The sequence below is a fragment of the Melitaea cinxia genome, chromosome 11 (genome assembly GCF_905220565.1).
Source record: "Melitaea cinxia chromosome 11, ilMelCinx1.1, whole genome shotgun sequence".
NCBI classification, from domain to species: domain Eukaryota; kingdom Metazoa; phylum Arthropoda; class Insecta; order Lepidoptera; family Nymphalidae; genus Melitaea; species Melitaea cinxia.
In genome coordinates this window covers 127,865-150,193 of record NC_059404.1, presented here as the reverse complement: position 1 = coordinate 150,193, position 22,329 = coordinate 127,865, and the positions used below count along the sequence as shown (strand labels likewise).

Genomic DNA, 22,329 nt, shown 5'->3' with positions numbered 1-22,329 from the left:
ATTGTAGTTTTTGTAGTGATAACTTCTCATGGTTGACGAGCTCCTCCTCTCTCACTGTAACCCCCAGCGCTAGCCGTATTTCGGACAGACGCTTCCCCCACTCTCTACTCAGTGTTTAGTGTGCGATATATGTACGTATGTATACTGTTGACAGTAAGCATATAACTTATAACTGTCAATATGTACGATTTTATTTTTGTGTTACCTACACATTAGGAATTCTAAACATTTTTTGAATATCATATCAAAAATTGACCGCTCCAGCAGGAATCGAACCCGCGTCTCCGACTGACCGTGTCAAAACCGTATTCAAAAATGTTTAGAATTCCTAATATGTGGGTAACATAAAAATAAAATCGTACATATTAAAAATAGCATGGTGTTTCCTGTCAAAGATTTTCATTGTAATATGAAACTTTAAATAGTTATGGGTTTCTGTAAAGAACTCGCTGTAGACGGCGCCACGGTTCGCTTAAACCGAATATAAAAATCTCATATCAAGAATTTCGCTCTAGCGGGTACATCGTTCCATAGCTTAATTGGCTAGAGCGCCGACACGGTCAGTCGGAGACGCGGGTTCGATCCCCGCTGGAGCGGTCAATTTTTGATATGATGTTCAAAAATGTTTAAAACTGTCACTTAGATTCGTTTAAGTTATCACTTGTGTCAGGCGTCCGAGACACTCGTTTTTTTTTTTTAATATGTGATGCTGTTCGAAGTACATTTCAATTAAAAAAAGTACACAAAGGGCCTGCTCTTAACTTGGACACGGTTCACGATTTCGTCAGCCAATAAAATAAACATATTAATTTTAAAAACGAAATTTAATAGAGGCATGGTGGCGTGCCTTGGCATGATGGTGGCGAGGATGAGCGCCTTCGGTGGTACCAACGCGGTGAGCGCGCTCGTGGGCGTGGCCTGCAGGACCACCATGCAGGCCGCCGCCGGCCTCGTTGTCAGTGAGTACTTGCTCATATTTATATTTTAATATTACAGAAACATCATCAATCCATTTTAATTTAGTAACTACTCCGCTGTCGACCTAACCTTGTTGAAACAGCAACTCTGTCCGAAGGTTGCTTATTTATACTTCTAGGTCGGTAAAGAAGCTTATATGGTGTACGATGTAAGCAATATGGTGTACGTTGCCGACCCCAACCCCAACCCTAAACAGAAGCTCTGCCAACCTTACTTACCACAGGAACACAACACAGCTGAAAGCAGTATTTTTTGTCAGTAATCTTCTGTAAGGTCGAGGTACTGCCCCAGACTGACAGCTCCAGATTTTGAGATTTTTATCTGCTTTACCCTGATTCAATAATCTAATAAATAACTCAAATTAGTATATATTTTGAATTTATAAAGTTTAGTTCGGAAAGACATTAACAACATAAGCTACTTTAAATACTACTTTTGAGAAAGTTAATATCATCTTATACTATTAAACGAGCAATTCTTGTATATATATATATATATATATATATATATAGAATCTGGATCTCGGAAACGGCTCCAACGATTTTCATAAAATTTAGTATATAGGGAGTTTCGGGGGAGATAAATCTATCTAGCTAGGATTCATTTTCAGAAAATGTCGTTTTATCCCTGTTTTTAGGGAGTGAAAAATATATCGTTAGAATGCGAAGGGAAATTTTGCGTTTGTCAATTTAGTTGCAATAGCTCGGTGGGAAATCGGTCGGGCGGGATCAACCGAGAAGATCATGGTTCAAATCCCCATGTCCCTGATCAATTATTTTTTCTTTTTCTTTTTCTAATTGCATTCGTTATTTTTTATTTAAATAGGCTGTTCTTATTTTTTATTATTATGTCGGTAAAATCGAAAAATATTATTCATATTTTATCATTATTATTTTTTAATTATTTTTTATTTTTGATTTTTTATATTTATGTATATTTTTTATTATTGTCGGTAAAAAAAATATTATTCATATTTTATAAATAAGTAATAATTCGTATTTAAATGTGATTTTCAGAAAAAAAACACGATTTGTTGGAGCGCCTGTCAGTTTTTGAGACGCAATTACTCTCAATCTTGTAATTGTGGTTGACACGCGTTGGGGCAACGGTTACGCCATGGATTGTACCTGTTGCGTTGGCGGTTGCGGGTTCGATCCCCGCACGTGACAAACATTTGTATTGGCCATATAGGTGTTTGCCGTGGTCTGGGTGTTTGTGTAGTCCTTGTGGGTCTCCCCACCGTGCCTCGGAGAGCACGTTAAACCGTCGGCCCCGGTTGTTATCATGTACACCTGATAGCGATCGTTACTCGCTTAGTAGGGAATATATCCGCCAACCCGCATTGGAGCAGCGTGGTGGATTAAGCTCTGATCCTTCTCCTACATGGGGAAAGAGGCCTATGCCCAGTAGTGGGATATTACAGGCTGAAGCGTTGTAATTGTGTATTTTGTATCAATTTTTAATTTATCGTTATTTTTTATTTTTATTTTGCGTTAATTAGCTATTAATAATTGTGTTTGCAGGCAAACGAAAAAAAAACCAACTTCAATTATATCGACAAATAATACAACGTAGGTATACGAAAAAATAGTCAAGAAATACACATTATCAAAGATTACTCCAAAAGTTCTAATCAGATCTCGATGAAATATGACCACATGATAAACATCGGCTTTCGATTAAGTTAAAAATCATCAAAATCAGTACACCCAGTAGTATGTTAAGTATTATGTAGTTAATGTAAAGTTATGCGGATTTTTGAGAGTTTCTCTCGATTTCTCTAGGATCCCATCATCAGATCCTGGTTTCCTTATCATGCTACCACACCAGGGATATCTCCTTTCCAACAAAAAAAAGAATTATCAAAATCTTTTCATAAACGACGAAGTTATCCCCGAACATACATTAAAATATATATATAGCGACCCGCTCCGGCTTTCCACGGGTATAAAATATAATTATAGCCTATGTTATTCAATGAAAAATGATTAAAATCGATCCAGTAGTTTTAATTTATTTATTACTGCCCGTGACCCGCACGCGTTAACTTTAGAGTAAAAGCCGGCCGGAACTGCCGCAAACGCTACGTATTATTAGTATTATTATTAATTTTTAAATCTATAATATCTTCAAAAATATTCATTTAAATCATATGCTATAAAGGGCCATATAGATCTATATTAAATCAACAATGTATTTAAAGTATTTAATTAGATTAAGATTAATGCTGTATGGTTAAAATCGCATTAAAAATTAGCCATTATTTGTCGTAAAAAGTAAATGACAAAAAATGTTATTGTGGGATATCCATAAGAGATAGACATATACCATAGCGGAGTTTTCTGTACTTCTCAATGTGTACTTAGTACATTATTTTGATAAATCTCGTAGGGTTCAGGCTGCGTTTCCAATGTAAGCAGAAAAAATGTAATTATTTACGACATCACATTAGAAACCTCAAAAATAACAGTATTTCTCCACTATTTAATGGATGTTATTATACATATAAACCTTCCTCTTAAATCACTTTATCTATTTAAAAAAACCGCATCAAAATCCGTTGCGTAGTTTTAAAGATTTAAGCATACATAGGGACATAGGGACATAGGGACAGAGAAAGCGACTTTGTTTAAAACTATGTAGTGATATATATCGCACCTTCGGTGCAACAAAGTCAAAACAGCTCATTTCTTAATTTTACAGGAGAGGACTTTTAATTTTTTTTTTTCGCTTTTACTTCCTCATTTCTGGATTACTATTTATGGTAGGTTTGAAATCTTTATAAAATTAATAGTTTATATTTTTTGCTATAGTTTAAAAATCTTATATTAAACTAGCGACCCGCCCCGGCTTCGCACGGGTGCAATGCTGATACTAAATATACTACAGAATGTCTTTATTTATAGTATGAAGCTAGCTTATGACATGGTTATTAACATAATAATAACATTCAAATATGCGTCGTTAGATTACACGTTGTTACAGAATGTGTTGAAGAAATAAAGGTTCACTGCTCGTTCCCGTAGGTGATAGCGTGATAATTTGTAGTCTATATGTTGACCCGACTTCTTAATAATATTCGTGACAAATTTAAGTAAATCCATGCAGTACTTTTTGAGTTAATCCGGACATACAGACAGACAAACAGACAAACAGACAAAAATTATAAAAACTATATTTTTGGCTTCGGTATCGATTGTAGATCACACCCCAAGTATTCTTTTAAAAAAATATTCAATGTACAGTTTTGACTTACCTACCATTTTATGTATAGATTATCAAAAAGTCTTTTTATTAGACATAACAAAAAAGTGTCCTGAATTGTGACTTTGTTGCACCGAAGGTGCGATATATATATATTGAGTTTCCTTTAGCCGAATTGAGTAACCGGCAGCGAATCATTTTAACTCTCTCTTCTACTACTAATCCTTCACGATTTACTAAAAATACCGAGCTTAGCTCGGTCACCCAGGTACTATATAATAATACGCTAAGGTAAAGATATTTGCCTCCCTTTTTCGAAAAACCTCACAATTACTCCACATAAATTATATATCATTTTATAGATAATTGCTTGCTCTACCGGCATCCACAACAAAAAAAATTATTATTGCTTTTGTTTTTGTAAATTAATTGATTATTAAAATTATATATATGACGGCCATATTGAAACAACGTCAACATGTTTGACGGTCGGAAAATTTTTTACTTAGTGCGAATTATTCGCACGGGTATTGCTAGTTAAAAATAATAATAAATCAAAATAGTCGTGGATGGTTTAACATTTGTGTAAATGTTTCCACTTTACTTTACATTTTTTTAGCATCGTTTATTAATGGTAACAGAGTGAAGTGATGAAACGAAGGCTACAGTTGGCAACTTTTGACACAAAAATGGATGTTCAATGTTCCTTGTTTTGGAAAAGTTTAATCATCGAAATTTTTTGTCATTCTATTGCGAATCGTAAAGGCAAGCAAATATTTGTGGACTTCAAATCAAATATGTTGCAAATTATTGTAATTTGCGTTTAGATAATCTTCTGCAAGAAAATAATTAAGAATTTTTGTTACTCTAGGTGGAGCCATCGCCGCGTACTTCCTGCCGCCGGACAGCGAACAAATAATGTAGTCCATAATTAGTTTGTAATGTAAACAGTTTTATCAAATTAATGTACTTTATAGATTTACTTTAACTTATATAATTTTAGTGTTAATATATTGTTAACGTTAAGAAATATTTTTAGCGTAAGTGTTTTTTATAATGACTTAAAGTGTTAAAAGAATAGGCAAGTGTGAAATAAAATTTGTTACATTTATTTGAAATCATAACAGCGTAAACTAATGGACTTGTTACAGTGACTTATTTTATACAAAGTTTTAATACCTATTAGTTTTAGTGATAATTTCGCTAGGTTTCCATTGATTCTTTTGTGAAGTCAGTCGCGTCCCCTGGTAAGAGGAACGCTATGACGCCTCCAGCTGAAATTGTAAACAAATGATAAATATTTCTTTAACAAAACGAGTTGCAATAAAGCTATGAAACTATGTTTAATACCTTTTTTTACTGATTCAAACTAACCGTGTTTTTATTTCGCTATGACGGCAATCACTTATATTACATCCGATACGCGACTGGAGCTTACTTATAATCTTGATATTTAAAAATTTAAATATTCTATCAAATTACAATGAATTAAAATCAAAACATAAATTCACGCTTGCTATTACGCCCATATCTTGCTACATCTAACAGCTCTGGAAAGCGTTACTCTAAATGTCACTGGGGTTATATTCTTTCACACGATTTTGGTGATTTTTCGTATTGGTCATACTGATGTTTGCCGTGGTCTGGGTGTTTATGCAGTCCTTGTGGGTCTCCCCACCGTGCCTCGGAGAGCACGTTAAGCCGTCGTTCCCGGTTGTTATCACGTACACCTGATAGCGATCGTTACTTATAGTAGGAAATATATCCGCTGACCCGCATTGGAGCAGCGTGGTGGATTAAGCTCTGATCCTTCTCCTACATCGGGAAAGAGGCCTATGCTCAGCAGTGGGATATTACAGGCTGAAGCGAAAAACACGATTTTGATCCCAACATTTTTTCCTAAGCGTCTAAAAGGACTGTTACTTTGAAATCTTAGCGATGTATTAAATACGTACCAAAAACGAGTCCTCCAAAAACGTAGAACGAAAGCTCACAGTCGTAAACTAACATCTGCTTGAGGATGTTGATGCCGAGAACGGAGCTGCCTCTCCCTACCATCAAAGTGAGGCAGACCGCCATTGCCCTGAAAGTAACGTAAAGATTTCAATGCTAGAAGCAAATTTATTTTGACATTAAATCGATCGAAAATCCTGTAATTATTGCCAGTTCCTTCTTTTTTTTATACATATATATTTATGTCACTAGGTCGGTAAACAAGCGTACCGCTCACCTGATGGTAAGAGATTACCGTGGCTTATAGACGCCTGCAACACCAGAAGCATCGCAAGTGCGTTGCCGACCCAATCCCTAATCCCCCCAGGAACTCTGGTCACCTTACTCACCAACAGGAACACAATACTGCTTGAAAACAGTATTAGTAGTAGTTCAGTAGTAGTTCTTTAGGAAATGGGCGCACTAGATCGAAACAATTGCTTTTTTAAGGGAGTTAAACGTTTACACGCTGTAGGCACTCGAAACGATGAATAAAAATTAACAGACACAGCTACTTACTTACTTTCGTTAACAGTAATGTCAACAAGAATATTCATTTTTATGACAATGTATACAACTAAGGTCGAGGTACTTCCTTGAACGGGCTGCTCCAGATTCTTAGCAGGATAATTCCTGCTGTGCCCACTTTAATAAACTTTTTTGACTTCTTTAACACTTAAGACTTTTTTTATTGTAAAATTAGCGTAAACATTAGAAAAGATTTTTCTTACTTAATGCACGAACTAAATAAAGATTACACATACTTGACGTAAGTAGGAAAGATGTCGACACTGAAGGTGGAAAGGAAGCCGAAGTTCAGCGCTCCGCACATGAAGACCACGAGCAGGACCGAACTCACGACCCACGAGCTCGAGAAGTTGATGCACAGTCCCACGACGCCCGTGGTCAACTGGAACACATTGTCACTCTTAATTATTTCTATTCTTTATGCAACGACATTTAAAAAACCTCTTTTTATTGCTGCGGGCTCACTCAAGCTCAAGCCAAGACGTGTTTTAATTACATTTTCAGCTTTGTTTATATTCCTAATTACGTTGTGTAAAAAACATTAAAATTAATTGCAAATTCATAGATATATACAAATTTAAATTTAAACATTTGGCAACTAATAATGCAAACCTCTACTTTTGAGTATCCTAAAAATGCGTTCTGTATACCTGCAAGCATATCAACAAGCACTTCCTGCCGACGCAGTTGATGACGCCGCTGAGCACGATGTTGAGCACGGCGATCAAGACACTGACCCCGAACACCGTCACCATGGCGGAGCTGTTCAGACTGCAGTCTTTAGTCTGGAACAGAGAATTATGATCAAAAATACTTTATTAAAGCTACTAGTTAGTGTGAAGCTACAACCGATTCGGAATGTAGATTTTGCAGAGAAGGTTCTGCAAGGAACTAGTACGCAGTTAGTATTTTAAAGAAAATTGAAAGATATTGTTGTTTAAATTTCTAAAAACTGAAAAAAAAATCATTTAAGCATTATTTTTATAAGAAGGGACATATTATAGGTATTATTATTATAGGAATTCTATAAAACAAGGAAAAATAAACAATTACCACATTATTATATAATATATTTGCAAGGTAAAAGTATCCTACATTAAGGAGTCTAAATATACGTTTAACAAATTAACCAAGACCCAAAGTCCTTATACATTGTATTTCAATACAAATTAACTCTTAGTCATAAAGCTTTTATTTACATTGTAGCTGCTAGTTATATTGAAGATGTCAATAAAGTTTCATTCTCGTAATACAACAGTAAGCATACGTTGATGATACTTAGACGTGATTGAATGTTGTCAAGTTCATGTTTTCAAATGTTCACGGTCACTATGAACACATTTTACCCTACTTTCTGCCGTGATTGTAACACATCCGCGAACATGGCGTCGGCTCCTGTAACGATGCTAAGAAATCGCGGTAAGTCCCGTAGAATAAAAAAAAAAGCGTGTGTGTCAGGTCCGACGCACGTCTGGAGTTTTCTCCTTCAGATTGACTGTATAAATAGGCACAAAAAAGTCTTACTAGTCTAAGAAAAAGATCAATACCATATCAAATGGTAAATAAACGAATCAAATAACGCCATCTATCGATTGATCACACTATTGAATTTTCCTTAATATTTTATCTTTCCGATAGATGACGTTACTAGAAACGTAACGAGGTCATTCGTTCAGTAGATTTTACTCCTCGTATATTTTTCATCCCGGGGCCTTATATGAAAATCTTAAAGAGTAAACAGGAAAAAATGTTGTCAAGTAACACGATTCTCGTCAGTTTTTCTCACAATTAACGGAGTGACATTTCCAGTCCGATGGTAGCTTCTCACTAACTATTATTATACCATGACGATTCCAAATGATCTTAAACTCTATTAGAATAAAAAAATATTCGATTTTGTTGAGAAAATACAGAGTAATGTGTACTACAATAAATTAAGTTTAGCAAACGTGAAGTTAACACGGATTCGATTGACAAAAGTAGACTGTTCAGAAATATTTCTTATAAATTCAAGTCACTCTTTTAAAAGACGTCAAAACGCCACTACTATCTATGCCATCTCTTAGTAATAACTAGTAAAACATAGTGAAATAAACATTTTTAAATTATATATTAATTAATTGAATGATTAGTGCCAACACATAAATACTATGTATCTACATAGTATATAATCGTTATTTAAAAAAATAATAACTCTGCTAGTGATAAGATTAATTGAAATATATTTACGAGACACTAGGTAATTGTTTTTTTTTGAGGGGGGGGGGGTATTTTTACGTGTATCATAAAGATCAGATGCTATAATTAGGTATAACATATGTTATCAAAGTAAAGTACTTACTCTAAATAAAATCTGTCATTTCGTTTGACTAGGATTATTTTCTTACGAAATCATGACGTAGACGAGTCAGGAGATGCGCAGAACGAGTATTTATTTTATTAAATATACACAGTAAAAATTGTTTTTACAAAAATCAAATTTTTAGATAAAAGAAAACAAAGATCTCGTAGACAGGGCAATAAATAGTCTAAAGTAGTCAAGTTTGAGTCTGTTCCTCATTTGAGCCAAGTTATATATTCTTTTATATATAGTTACAACCCGTTTAGATATTACTGAATGATCGCCCAGTGTATACTTCTGCGAGAACTTACTCAGAAGCCAGTCTAGAAAACCCTTACATAAACGAAATAACTTTAGATGAGTACAATTTATGGGGACTACGGGGGGTCCCAAGATAAAAATAAAAAACGAGTGTGCTTTAGACCACACGACTGAAGGAAAACTTCTTCAGCTCTTACAGTAATATACGAAAAGTAACTTTCTCTCTCTCTTTCTATCTTCACTATCTTATATCGCCTTCTCAACTTCCGTTCGCCTCGCTCCCGTCACGCACTCACCAGCTCACTCCCCGAGTCAAACGTGCGTAAAGAAGTTTTACTTCAAAAAATTATAACCTGTATTTGCCAATCGGGCTCTGAGTTGAATCTAAGTAGAAAACCCCAGCGTAACAAAATATACTATCCTCCCGATCCCCAAAACTTAATAGAGCCTCATTGAAAAACAACTTTAGCTGTAATAACTGAAATTTAATGATTTACGTAAATACAGTAGTAGTTGATTTAAATCATGATTCCAACGTTGCTGAATCTTATACCAAATGCAGGGCTTGAGTACACATGAAAAGACTCGAAGTGGGATCTTCAGATTGAATAGCGGTCGTCCATTTATCACGTGATGTGTTTTAGCAACTTTTTAAACTCCTACTTCCCCTTGGTGATATGTAGTGAGGTTTTACATTAAATGCTCAATAAACACACATATTTTTATAAACATTTTTTAAATATCATATCAAAAATCGACTGCTCCAGCGGGAATCGAATCTGCATCTCCGACTGACCGTGTCGTTGCTCTCAGCTATGAAACGACGTACTCGCTAGGTCGACATTTTCGATATGATTATTTTATATTCAGCCTAAGCGACCGAATGTAAAGCGACGATGTATTTTTATGTATAGTAAATTGAAACTTTCTGAATATTATATTTAAATTCATTTATAATCTGATTAAGTTTTGAAAAATTAAGCGAAGTGAAGTGTTGGTTGTTTTTTTTTTGTTTAGGAATTGTAATCGTATCAATGTAACGTTGTACGTTGTGTTGGCTTCCTATGTAATAAAATAAAAAACCCTATTCAGATTGGCCCAAATATGGTCAGGCAAGTTTTTGCGTGACATTGCGTGGAGAGCCTAACGGGGTAGTCCAAAGAGAAACCAAATGGTCACACAGGAAATTTTCCAAAGAGAGCCAGATAGGCCTTTGCGTGGTATTCCCACATCGAATCCAAGATGGCGGCTTAAGGAAGGCTTATTGGTCGCACATTCAAATTTATAGTCGGGAATTTCATTACAAAGTTTTAAAAATTATCGCTTTTTGACAATCGAATGATCGGAGGAAAAGATAACTATGTCATATTAATGCTTAGAAAGTTTAATAATACAGAAAAATTAATTGAAACTGTAACACACAAAGAACTTTACATAAAAATAAGCTCAAAGCAATAAGTTTTGTTGTAAGTCATATTGTATTCAGGGGGACAGGGGGCTCTTAAACTCTAGGACGGATGACGACGGCTTTCTTAATTCGGATAACAAATGTTAATCATTACTTTAAGGCACAAAACAAAATAATCAGAAGGTAAAACGTATGATGTTTGAAGCCAGAACCTGTATATAATGAGATGTTGGCTGACTGTTAGCACTCTGCTCACCTGAGTTCCCGTCTCGTTGTGACTCGCCCTCAACATGTCACAGAAGGACAAGTTCTCTTCACCTCTCACTACGGACTTCATGATCCCGTCAATTATATACGGTAACCACGTCAAGTATGGATTGAAACTGAAAAACATTAACATTGTAAAAAAGTGTGTGTGTGCAATTCACACACGGCAGAAGTGACACTTCTGAAAAGTCGTAGGAAGGTAGGCCGTTGGTTATTGGCGCTAACGACGATCATCACGGTTTGGCGCGTGGTCATGAGTCGTTGGGTAGTAATGTATTCTATCTCATTCTCTCCTACACATTTATGTGCTTTTTTATTTATCGTGACGCATTCTCGTTTCAGTAGTGCTATTCTGTAAGAACATTTTCGTGTCTCGACAGCGGAATCCGCGGTGAGATATCAAATTCGTATTCATTAAAACTCGACAGTCCCGTAGCGCCACACTTACGAGTGTGGCGACGAGTCGAACCCTGTTACGTGAGAACGTTGACATTTAATAGTATGAATTCGGTATTCTGTAAGGGAATTTACCGCTTCACACATCACAATTCGAGACTTGATTCGACACTTGACTTCATGCAAATATTCTAAAATAAAGTCATAAGAAAAGAATGTCGATAAAATAAACACAGCTCTAAATTGCCGCTCTTCGATTCGACACTCACTTCACATCGCTTGTGCGTACGGAATGTTTACAGAATTCCAAACCAAGGTCAAGTGGGTTCGCTTTCGAAGTGAGCGCTGTCACTCAGGTGAAGCTCGATATCGAAATTGTTATTTACAGAATAGCTCTGCTGATCATAACGATTCTAAAGAAGTTTCACTTCAAAAAGCTAAGGAAACTAATTGTTACGAAATACTGTAATTGACTAGCCCGTTGGCGCAGTTTGTAGTGACCCTGCTTTCTGCTCCGAGGGTTGTGGGTTCGATTCCCGAGTCTGGGTGTAATATAAATATTTATTTATATGTTTATATATGTATTATTTATAAGTATGTTTATCGAAAAAAAAAATATATGTAGCTATATACCAGTCCAGGCTGTTACCTATAACACAAGCATTAAGTTGCTTACTTTAGGAACAGACGACCGTGTGTGTATTGTATAGATATTTATTTATTTATTTATTTATTTATTATTAGATAACGGTATCCAACAGATAATAGTTCATAATGTATTATTCTTTTCCATCACCAAATTCTACTGTTTTCATTATATATTTTTATTCGCAAATATGAACCTAAAACTTAGTTTAAACGTAAAAAAAAAACGTTAGGTTAAACGTAGTTTAGTAATTGAGGTGAAACAGGTCCTAATAGCCTGAGTAAACACGACGAAGCGTTGGCGCAGCGGTCATTTGACATGTTAATATGTATCTGGTGCACTCGCTGTCGCGGGTTCGATTCCCGCACACGGCACACATTTGAATTAGTAATATAGATGCTTGCCGTGGTTTGGGCGTTTGTGCTTGTGTGTTGTTTGTGTTTCCGGACTACCAAATCAAGAGTAAATTCGACTAGCATTTATTTATTAATTTACATTTATTAACATAATAGCTTCAAAACTCACCCAGTGTGGAAAATCATGAACAAAACAGATAATAGTAAAGTATGCTTCAGAAGCGGTGGCTTCAGCAGCGGGACTGTCTGAGAGAGCATCGACGACCAGAAGCCCTTCGACGGCGCGCCCGTGTCTTCGCCTAGAACTAACGAGGTCACCTGACGAAATATGTTTAAGGAATTAAAATAAAAGTTGTATGTATTTATTTTATCAGTATACATTGCAATTGCTTTACTTGCTTGTGAAAATTTGTGATTAACATGTTACTGTGAGTAGACACGTCTGTATAACCTATTTTAAACATAAAATATTAAGAAATTCACGACTAGAATATTTTGTGATTTACTTTTTTAAATTGATGTAATGTTAGTTTTAAGTTTTGTTATGCATGAATAAATAAATAAATACATTTTGTTTATAAGTTTTGTGTTTAGATAGTCACCAAAATATAACTTACATCATAGTCATCAGCACTCTTTCCAGTGTTTATCCGGTAGATGCCCTTCAGAACCTCCAAGGCCTTCTGCTCCTCGCCGACACTGAGCAAGTACCGCGGGCTCTCGTAGGAGAAGTACATGCCGACGGCCCCGAGCGCGCAGGGCGCGGCGAACACGATGCACAGCAGGCGCCACGGAGAGAACTCGATGTTGAGCAGTGGCATGTGGTGCGAGAACTGTAGGTGCAGCACCGGGATTGATATCACTGGAACAAGGTTGTTGGTGCTTTGATACATTTTCAAGGTTACTACTTTATTTGTCATATTATTCATTTATTTATCAATTATATCAGGTGTTTTTAAGAATAGGATCTCAAATGGACTGATAACGTATGTTCGGTCACACCTGTCGAAACTACTAATATTGGATTGATTTTAGTAATTAATGATCGTGTATTATATTTTTGAAGAACAAAATTTATTTAAAAACTTAGACTTAAATTAATTTCAATTTTAAAGTTAAAACGTTAAAAAAGGTATTTCCCCATTGAAGGGGCAGAACTGAGTCAGTTATATCACAACAGTGGCGAGGGCCGTATACTGAAGCTAGTAATACTAATAAAATATCTTAATTACCCGCCATCAGTCCCGTGACACTCAAATATATGGTGGTAGTCAGCGACACCATGAATGATCTCCTGTGCTGTGGTGTGAGTTCGCTTAGCAGTGTGAGCCCCAGCGCATACGTGCCCGCCACACTGACAATATAATTATGATCTTTTAACGAATATTTTTAAACAGATTTCAGAAATTGACCTCGTTATCAATAATCGAAAATCTGCAAAGTCAAGTACGAGTATATATAATTAACCTAAGGATACTTCCACACAAGAAAATACATGTACAGAATGACTATTTGCTTACTATCACTACTGTTAGGGTATAGGATATAGATATAGACCGGCTAAGCCTATTGTTTTCTAATGTTTACGCGAATTTTACTCATTTAATGAAACAACTTTTTTCGGATTTTATCGCGGTTTATTATTAACTTTTGATTCCCGACGTTTCGGATACTTTACAGCAACCATGGTCACGGGAGGACTGAGGTGTCAGACGTCCCAACGTTACAAAGTTATTCGGCTAAGCCTAATTCAATCCTATGCTTTTTCATCGTAATGGTATAAACTTTTCTGCACAAAGGTCGCTGAATGTTTTTTTTTTCTAAGCGGCATTTAGGAAACGTTAATAAGTTAGTACGTCGTTGTTCCTAAGTGATACATTATGTAAGACATTTCGATCACTACGGCTAACAAATAAATGCACTTAACTGAGGTAGGGCACAGCAGGAATTTCCTGCTCAAAATATGGAGCAGCGTGTACTAGGGTAGTACCACGACCTTACAGAAGATCACTACTAAATAATACTCTTTTCAAGAGGTATTGTGTACCAGTTGGTGAGTAAGGTGGCCAGAGCTCCGTGGAGGAATTGGGGATAGGATTGGCAACGCGCTTGCGATGCTACTGATATTGCAGGCATATGCGATGGTAAGCGATTACCGTAGCTTAAGCTACGTCAGGTGACATCAGGTAAACCGTACGCTTATTTACCGACATAGTTATATAACTATATGAATTAGTTTTTTTGCTTTAAAGAATAGAATTAATACTTAAATAAAAGAAACTCACGAGCAGGAAGACAAAAATTTCAAAATGCTAAATACGATCCAGTCTGTAGACAGCGCTGATGAGGCGCCGAATAGGAATGCTAGGCACATACACCACGCCAAAATCCTTCTCCTTCCCTTAGTGTCAGCCAAATATCCCCAAAAGTGGGACGTCGCTATGATACCTACGGCAGAAGCAGAAAACTTAAGATTAAAAAGTTGATAATTACATAAAAAAAAACTATAATGTAACATATTCGCGGTACAACCAGAGATATAAAGATAGTGCTTTGTCAGTTAACTATTTTAATAAGCCTTAGCTCTGCTTGTCTTGTCTTGTACTAATATTCTTACTTCAATCGTTACAGCCTATACAGTCCACTGCTGGTCATAGGCCTCCACAAGTTTACGCCAAAAATAACGTGATACTTCATAATATTATATAATTATCATAATATTCTTACTTATCGCGCTTTAATAATAATAAAAAGCATTGCCAGCAACATTACTAAGTAATGTGCATCGATTTGCGACAGTCGCGCAAGCAACAGTTACGATGTGCGGCGGGGACATGCAAATTATTGAGCCCTGGCTACATATAGATAAATAACATCATCCTCTGATTTATAATATTAATACATAAATAATTTACTTGTTACATCCTACTGGACATACAATAATTAAACTTTGCTAATTGTTAACATCATAATCGGAATTGAGATTCAATGGGAAAATGCTAAATAATTAGAATCTACAAAAAGTAGTTTTGCGTCGATACAAGTAGATGAACATTAGAGAAAAATATTGTAAAAGGTAAAATGATAACAAAAGAACTGTAAAAAACTAGAACGATCATCTTGTGTTACGCATTTTATATTAGTACAAATGTAAGAGCAAGGTGAGACCTTGCATTAAAATGATCCTTTCCCTTTCATATAATCGTAATATTTTTATATAACGAGTGTATAGTACTCAAAACCTTTAACTGAAAAATAATAAGTGGTACTCTACGAGGGAGCGTTTTTATGTTCGCGTAATGAAGGGTAAGGGGTTGAAATAAAAAAACCAAATTATTTTTCCTTTTCAATATATTCACCTGCAAGACGGACACATTTTTCAAATCTTTCAATTAATTTATTTATACCCTCATAAAAAATGTTTTGTCTTTGTCCTCAAAATACGCTGAAACTGCCTCCTTAACTTCATCATCGGTGGTAAATTTCTTACCCCGCAGCTCTTTTTTCATTTTTGGAAAGAAGTAACAATCACTCGGGGCCAGGTCTGGGCTGTAGGGTGGGTGTTTCAAAATATCGAAGCCCACTTTAAGCAGGGCAGCCAACGCATCGCGGCTCTTGTGGACGGGCGCATTGTCGTGCAAAAGCAGCACATCTTTCGTCAATTTTCCCCGTCTTTTCTGTTTAATGGCTTCTTTTAATCACTCTAATATTGAAGCGTAGTATTCTCCGGTTATAGAAACACCTTTATCTTTATAATCGATCAATAATATTCCTTCTGAGTCCCAAAAGACCGTTGCCATGAGTTTCCCAGCTGACTGTGACACCTTAAACTTCTTGGGGGGTGCTGTGCCCTTTTTATGCCACTGCATAGAGTCTTGTTTCAACTCAGGTTCATAATGATGAACCCAAATTTCGTCTCCAGTAACAATTCGTCTCAATACACCATCCTTGTCTTCATTGCAGAGGTCCAAAAATGCACGTGAACACTCTACGCGTTGTTGTTTTTGCGGCGGCGTGAGCATTCTCGGTACCCATCTTGCGCTGACCTTAGTCATGTCAAGATGGTCGTGCAGGATTTCAAAAATGGTTGCATCGGATACGCCAACCATGTCTGTGAGTTGTTTCTTCTTTAGTTGAGCATCGTTGAGTACAAGTTTTTCGACTTTTTGGATAAGTTCTGGCGTGGTCACCTCGATACTCCTGCCCGGCCTCGAGTCGTCTTCAAGGGATTCCCTTTCTTTTTTAAACAAACTGTGCCACTTGTACACCATGGTTTTTCCTGGACAAGAGTCACCGAAAACCGATGACATCTCATCCATTATGGTCGCAACTAATTTTCCTTGCATGGTAAGGATCTTTATAACGGCACGATATTTGATTTTTTCCATATTTTACTTTTCACTCCTGATTATGTTGCTTGGTTGGCGATAGCTCAAACATTAATATTCTAATAACAATGAAATCTCGTATTTATACTAATTATGAGTCACTAAACACGTTACGATCCTAATGAGCCTAATCACCCCCCTCCAACCCTCTCATTCCGCGAACTTCAGCGTTTGCCAAGACCCGGTCTCTACTCCAGGACCCGTCTGCTCCAACGGCCATCGGTCCTGCGACATAGATGACCAGCCCACTGCCACTTCAACTTGCTAATTCTGTGGGCTTTACTTCTGGTTACTTTCGTTCTCTCTCAGATAGTCTCATTTCTAATCTTATCTTTGAGAGAAACCCCAAGCATAGCCCGTTCCATTGCACGTTGAGCGACTTTAAACTTGTGGATCAGTTCCTTCGTCAGTGCCCACGTTTTGGCTCCTAATGGCTTAAAGGCTTTCTCGTAGTCCACAAATGCCGCACATACACAGCGGCTGATTATACTCTTAAGTCTTTTCTATAATCTGCTGAACAGTATGCATGTGGTCTACGGTTCTGTAGCCATTTCGAAAACCAGTCTACTCCGGTGGTTTGAATTCGTAGAGTCTTGTGGGGAGACGATTCGTAATGACCCTCGAAAATAGCTTATAGACGTGGCACAGAAGTGAGATCGGTCTGTAATTCTTCAAGATAGACCTATCGCCTCTTTTGTAGAGCAGCACCACCACACTCTGATACCACGCCTTCGGCGTGAAACCCCGTTGGGTGACGGTGTTAAAGAGTCTGGTCAAGGTTTTTAGATCAGGTCGTTCAGCGGCCTTAATATATAAAGATAAATAGGTCTTAAAGTGCTTATTCTGGGGTCAACTATTCAAGTAAATTCAATTAAATTTAGTGAGCTAAAAATTATAAAAATATATTATTTTTGTAAAAAAAAATATAATATAATTAGTTATTACATTTGAAAACTTTTAGAAAAATTAAACCTTAGATTAGAATACAACATTTATTTCAGACAGTAGAATAGGTACTACATAAGAATACACACAAAATAATTTAAATGACTGAAATGTCCAAAACATCTTTCTAAATGTCCCACTGATGGATGAAGTGAGAAAGAGAATTACTCCTCTACGTTACAGAGTCAAAGCTTACGCTCATGCTGTGTTATCAATCTTTGTCATAGTTTATTCTTACAACCGCATCCAGCCTTAAGAGTTTTTCGAGACATAGTGTAGAATACCATGGATACTCACATCAAGGCTAGAAACACATTTCTGTATAAATGATAACATGCACTCCTAGTGGAAGTCACTTAATCAGTGTTATGTTTCGTTGACTACACAATAATTTAAACGAACTTTGTAATACTGTGCACTATGCCACAAAGATTTAGGTGGCATACACACTATGCCACAAAGAGTTAGGTGGCATACACATCCTTGTTCTTAATTTTATCTATTAAGCACGTGAAAAAAGAGATCTGTTGACTTACCTAGTAAAGGCGTACCGGCCATGAACCCTTGCTGAGATACCGTAGTGTCCAGTTCACAGGCGTTGGCGGGGACCAAGTACGCCACGGAGACGATCTCGAACGCCATTCCCATGATGATACTTACATGTACCAACATCATCAGGAAGTTGTATTTGCCGAACCCTGAATGTAGTAGTAACAAAAAATTACATTATTTTTCACAGAAGTAAAAGAGATTTGTTCAGAATATTATATAAAGACCTTTGACTGTCCGGCTATGATATGCGTTTACTGTTGTCCCAAATATTGTTTCAAAATATTCTGATGAATGCTAAATATACAAATTGTTTGTTAAATAGTAATTAATGGTCGCTATCAACTTGATTCACATTAATTAGTTAAATCTTTTACAAAAGCTTGATATATGTCATCCGGCCGGTGGACCGATGATCTAGATCAGATCGTCGGTGGGGGCTGGATGAGGACTGCGGGGAATCGGATGTTGGACGCGAACTTGGGCAGGCTTGCGTCCAGCAGTGGACTGCGACAGGTTGAAGCGTGGCGCGTAACGAAGCCTCTTTAGACTTTAATATAATACAACTACTGACCTACTATCTACGTACTTCATTATACATTCATACTAATATTATTCATTTATAAAAAATTTACCTCTCATGCGCCTAAAGAAGTTGCACTTCAAAAAAAATAAAAAATAAAATAAGATTTTTTTTAATGTCACTAGGTCGGCAAACAAGCGTACGGCTCACCTGATGGTAAGCGATTACCGTAGCTTATGGACGCCTGCAACACCAGAAGCATCGCAAGCGCGTTGCCGACCCAATCCCCAATCCCCCCAGGAGCTATAATAATATTGATAATAAGCTTTTTTTGATCTACTTTTATAAATTACAGTTTATTGTCAGCCGCTTCTAAAGTTAAACAAATCAGACCTAGGGTACCTACGTTTTTTGTTGTTAATTTAACTAAATATGTGATATACATAATTATATTTATTTATGTTGTTGACAATTTCACTATTTTTTGGATTTAATTATGTCAAAAAAAAAATCTTATTTCACAATGCTGTGAATCTCAGTAAACATCATTATATTTGCTATCACGCAAATTCCATATCAAATATTAGTAGATAGATAACGCAAATTATTCACTTATGATAACAGCCGCTTTGGTGTAGGGATGCGAGTAGTTGTCTAAAACACCGACAGTTTCCGGGTTCATTTCCCCCTCGGGATGGATATTTGTATGTGTTACAAATTTTCTTTCCGGTTTAGATGCCTGTCCTTATTTATCTCCCCACCGTGCCTCGGAGAGCACTTTAAACCGTCGGTCGCGGTTGTTATCATAAATACCCGATAGCGATCGTTACTCATAGTAGGGAACATATCTGCTAGCCCGTAGTGGTCTAGCGTGGTGGATTAGGTTCCAATCCTTCTCTTACACGGAGAAAGAGGCCTATAGCCAACAGTGAAAGAAAATTTAAGACAAATATGCGTTGAAAGATTTGTACATTGACATTTTGTAGGATATTGTAAACGTTGACCTGTTGCAGCGTCGCCTGCAATGTGCGGGACACCTGAGTCCTTAACAACTATGGGCACAGACATTTCTCGGGGGTAAATATCGTTATACATTAAAAGTTTGAAGTAGACCTGGAGTAGTTTTACAGTTGTTTAGGATTTTATACAGAAATAGGGATTACTCGCTGGATTTGTTTCGGAGCGTTCATTGGAGGTACAACCGGCTGACGGTAACAGTATTTGAATAGAGAATCAGTGGAAGTAGTGTCTGAATTAAAGACAAAACTTACAGGACTAATGATTAGTTGTTGGTAGTGGTTTTTTGCTGCTGTGTGGTTAGGGAATTTAGAATATAGCCACCCCCTCTCTTTCCGTGGATGTCGTAAGAGGCGACTAAGGGATAACAAGGTTCCACTACCACCTTAGAACTTAAGAAGCCGACCGATGGCGGGATAGCCATCCAACTGCTGGCTTTGAAATACACAGGCCGAAGCCGGATACGACCCGCCTGCCCAGCGTGGTACTAGGACTATGGGCAAAACACATGAGTTCACGCCATTTTTGGCGCCAACTTGTGGAGACCTATGTCCAGCAGTGGACTGTATTAGGCTGATATGAGTGGTTTTTTGATTAATTGTTTTTAAAAATAAAAAATTAAAATCATTTAAACTTAAAAAAATACCGATGTTATTAAACATTAGGTTACTATAGACGGGTATAACAGGTTTTTTTTCTGTAACATACGTACATGGTCGTCTGTTTCTAAGATAAGTAACTTAGCTATCTAGCTTGTGTTATAGATAACGCCCTGGTGATACAGTTACATTTCGGATAGATGTACTTATAAATAAATTCATATATTACACGCACACTCGGGTCAGGAGTCGAGGCCACAAGCCAGGAAGTAGAAAGCAGTCACTGCAAACTGCACCAACGGCTACCTAATATAAATAATAGATTTTTGTTGCACGTAACATGTAAACTCCGAATGATAGTAAACATTTTTGATATGTATCACCATGGGATATTTATATTAATAGTTGAATAGTTGTGTTTGCTTGCAAACGAAAAAAAACCTACTTGAATTACACGAATAATACGACATTGCACACGAAAAAATTGTCAAGTAAATACGCATCAATAGATATAAGTCGAAAAGTACTTGTCAAATCTCAATTAAATTTATATGGGCTCACATGGCATGCAACAGCCTTCGATTTAAAAAAAGAGTTGTCCAAATCGGTACGACATAATTAAACGGAATTAAGAACCTCCTCCTGTTTTTGAAGTCGGTTAGCAAATTATTATTTAAATGCCTCACACTCGTCTGTCCCCAGTACTGCATGACTGCGTCGGAGGTCAGGAAGTTCATAAGACACAAGCACAAATGTCCAGGCCATAACGCAACTGCTAAGCTTATACAAATATTTGTCAGTTAAGGGGATCGAACCCATGTGTGCTAGCGCATCAGTCACTGAGATAAAGCATGGTAAATATCGATTTGTATTGATTGTGGAAACAATACTCATACACTCTAATACCCGATTAAGAAAGGCAGCCAAACAGCTGATCAAGAAAGAAGAAATTAAATAAGTAGAAAGAAATTATAAGAATGAATCAAAAAAAATTTTAAACAAAATCTTTCAACATCTTCAAATTGCCAGACACATTTTCACAATAATGAACTACGTCCACACAACAGACTGTCCATCACTGCTCCACACAGGTGTAGTGCAACACGTAAACGTGTAACATATTGTGTGGAAAAAAAATTTGAAGTAAGACATGAAATGATATAATAAAGTTCCTAGTGATGTAAAGATTGAGATCTCTTCTGGAGATAAGTCCACCTTTGCCATCAACTTTGTGTGTAATTTTTCTGTACATTATTTTTAATGCAATAAAGTATAAATATAAAGAACTCACAATCATTACAAACATATAAAAAATGTTTAGAACATTACATAATAAACAATTGCTGGATAAAATAAAATTATTAGAAATATTAAATATAATATAAAAATAGTAAATTAACTTAAGTGACCTGAAGTGCCATGCCACCTCTGGTCTATGATCTATGTATATTCCACTCTCTCAATCCCTGTGTAAACTGAGTGTTGGATTTCTACCCACTTTAGTTTTAATTTTATTTTTTTTCCTTTTGTGTTGACTCGCAGTAACACTGTGGTGACACTATGATATAAATTACACATAGTTTATGTAGTTAAATTTCTCATGTAATTGAATTTATTGTCATTCTTTATGAAAATAAAGTTTCTATAACCATAAAAATACGACGCGTTGGCGCAGCGGTCACAGCAGTGGCTGATGCGCTGGCGGTCGCGGGTTCAATACCCGCTCAAGACAGACATTTATATTGACCATATAGATATTTGTCGTGGTCTGAGCGTTTGTGCTTGTGTCTTGTGTGTTTCCGCCGCAGGAGAAAATCCTACTGGAGGCCGCTGAGTGTGAAGAGTTTATAAAAAAATGCTGACGACGCGTGTTCCCTACCTGTCAGGCTTAACGCGTCCTCAAACTTCACGGCAGTCTTCGTGGCGACCAT

General features: G+C 36.6%; 2 protein-coding genes across 2 annotated transcripts in view; one reads left to right on the top strand and one right to left on the bottom strand.

Annotated features, from left to right (window-relative positions):
* The window catches only part of LOC123657947 (synaptic vesicle glycoprotein 2C-like), a 26,872-nt gene extending 21,343 nt beyond the window's left edge, over positions 1-5,529 (top strand). Inside the window, exons 10-11 of the mRNA XM_045593427.1 lie at positions 832-959; positions 5,054-5,529. Coding sequence (XP_045449383.1) covers positions 832-959; positions 5,054-5,106 — 181 coding nt within the window. The 3' untranslated portion in view covers positions 5,107-5,529. The remainder of the gene's footprint in view (positions 1-831; positions 960-5,053) is intronic.
* LOC123657733 (putative transporter svop-1) lies at positions 5,271-22,329 on the bottom strand. The gene is made up of 11 exons (XM_045593246.1): positions 22,278-22,329; positions 18,247-18,408; positions 14,663-14,825; positions 13,610-13,731; positions 12,995-13,239; positions 12,547-12,695; positions 10,969-11,095; positions 7,353-7,487; positions 6,939-7,084; positions 6,138-6,265; positions 5,271-5,456 (listed from the first exon to the last, which is right to left on the bottom strand). The coding sequence occupies exons 1-11, from the start codon at positions 22,327-22,329 to the stop codon at positions 5,386-5,388; spliced, it is 1,500 nt and encodes a 499-aa protein (XP_045449202.1). The 3' UTR covers positions 5,271-5,385.

Coding starts and splice junctions, on each gene's coding strand:
- LOC123657733 (XM_045593246.1), bottom strand. CDS start 22,329: ATGGTCGCCACGAAGACTGCCGTGAAGTTTGAGGACGCGTTAAGCCTG. Junction 14,826..18,246: donor GGCCGGTACGCCTTTACTAG/GTAAGTCAACAG, acceptor CTTCTGCCGTAG/GTATCATAGCGACGTCCCAC. Junction 13,240..13,609: donor TGTCACGGGACTGATGGCGG/GTAATTAAGATA, acceptor ACCTTGTTCCAG/TGATATCAATCCCGGTGCTG.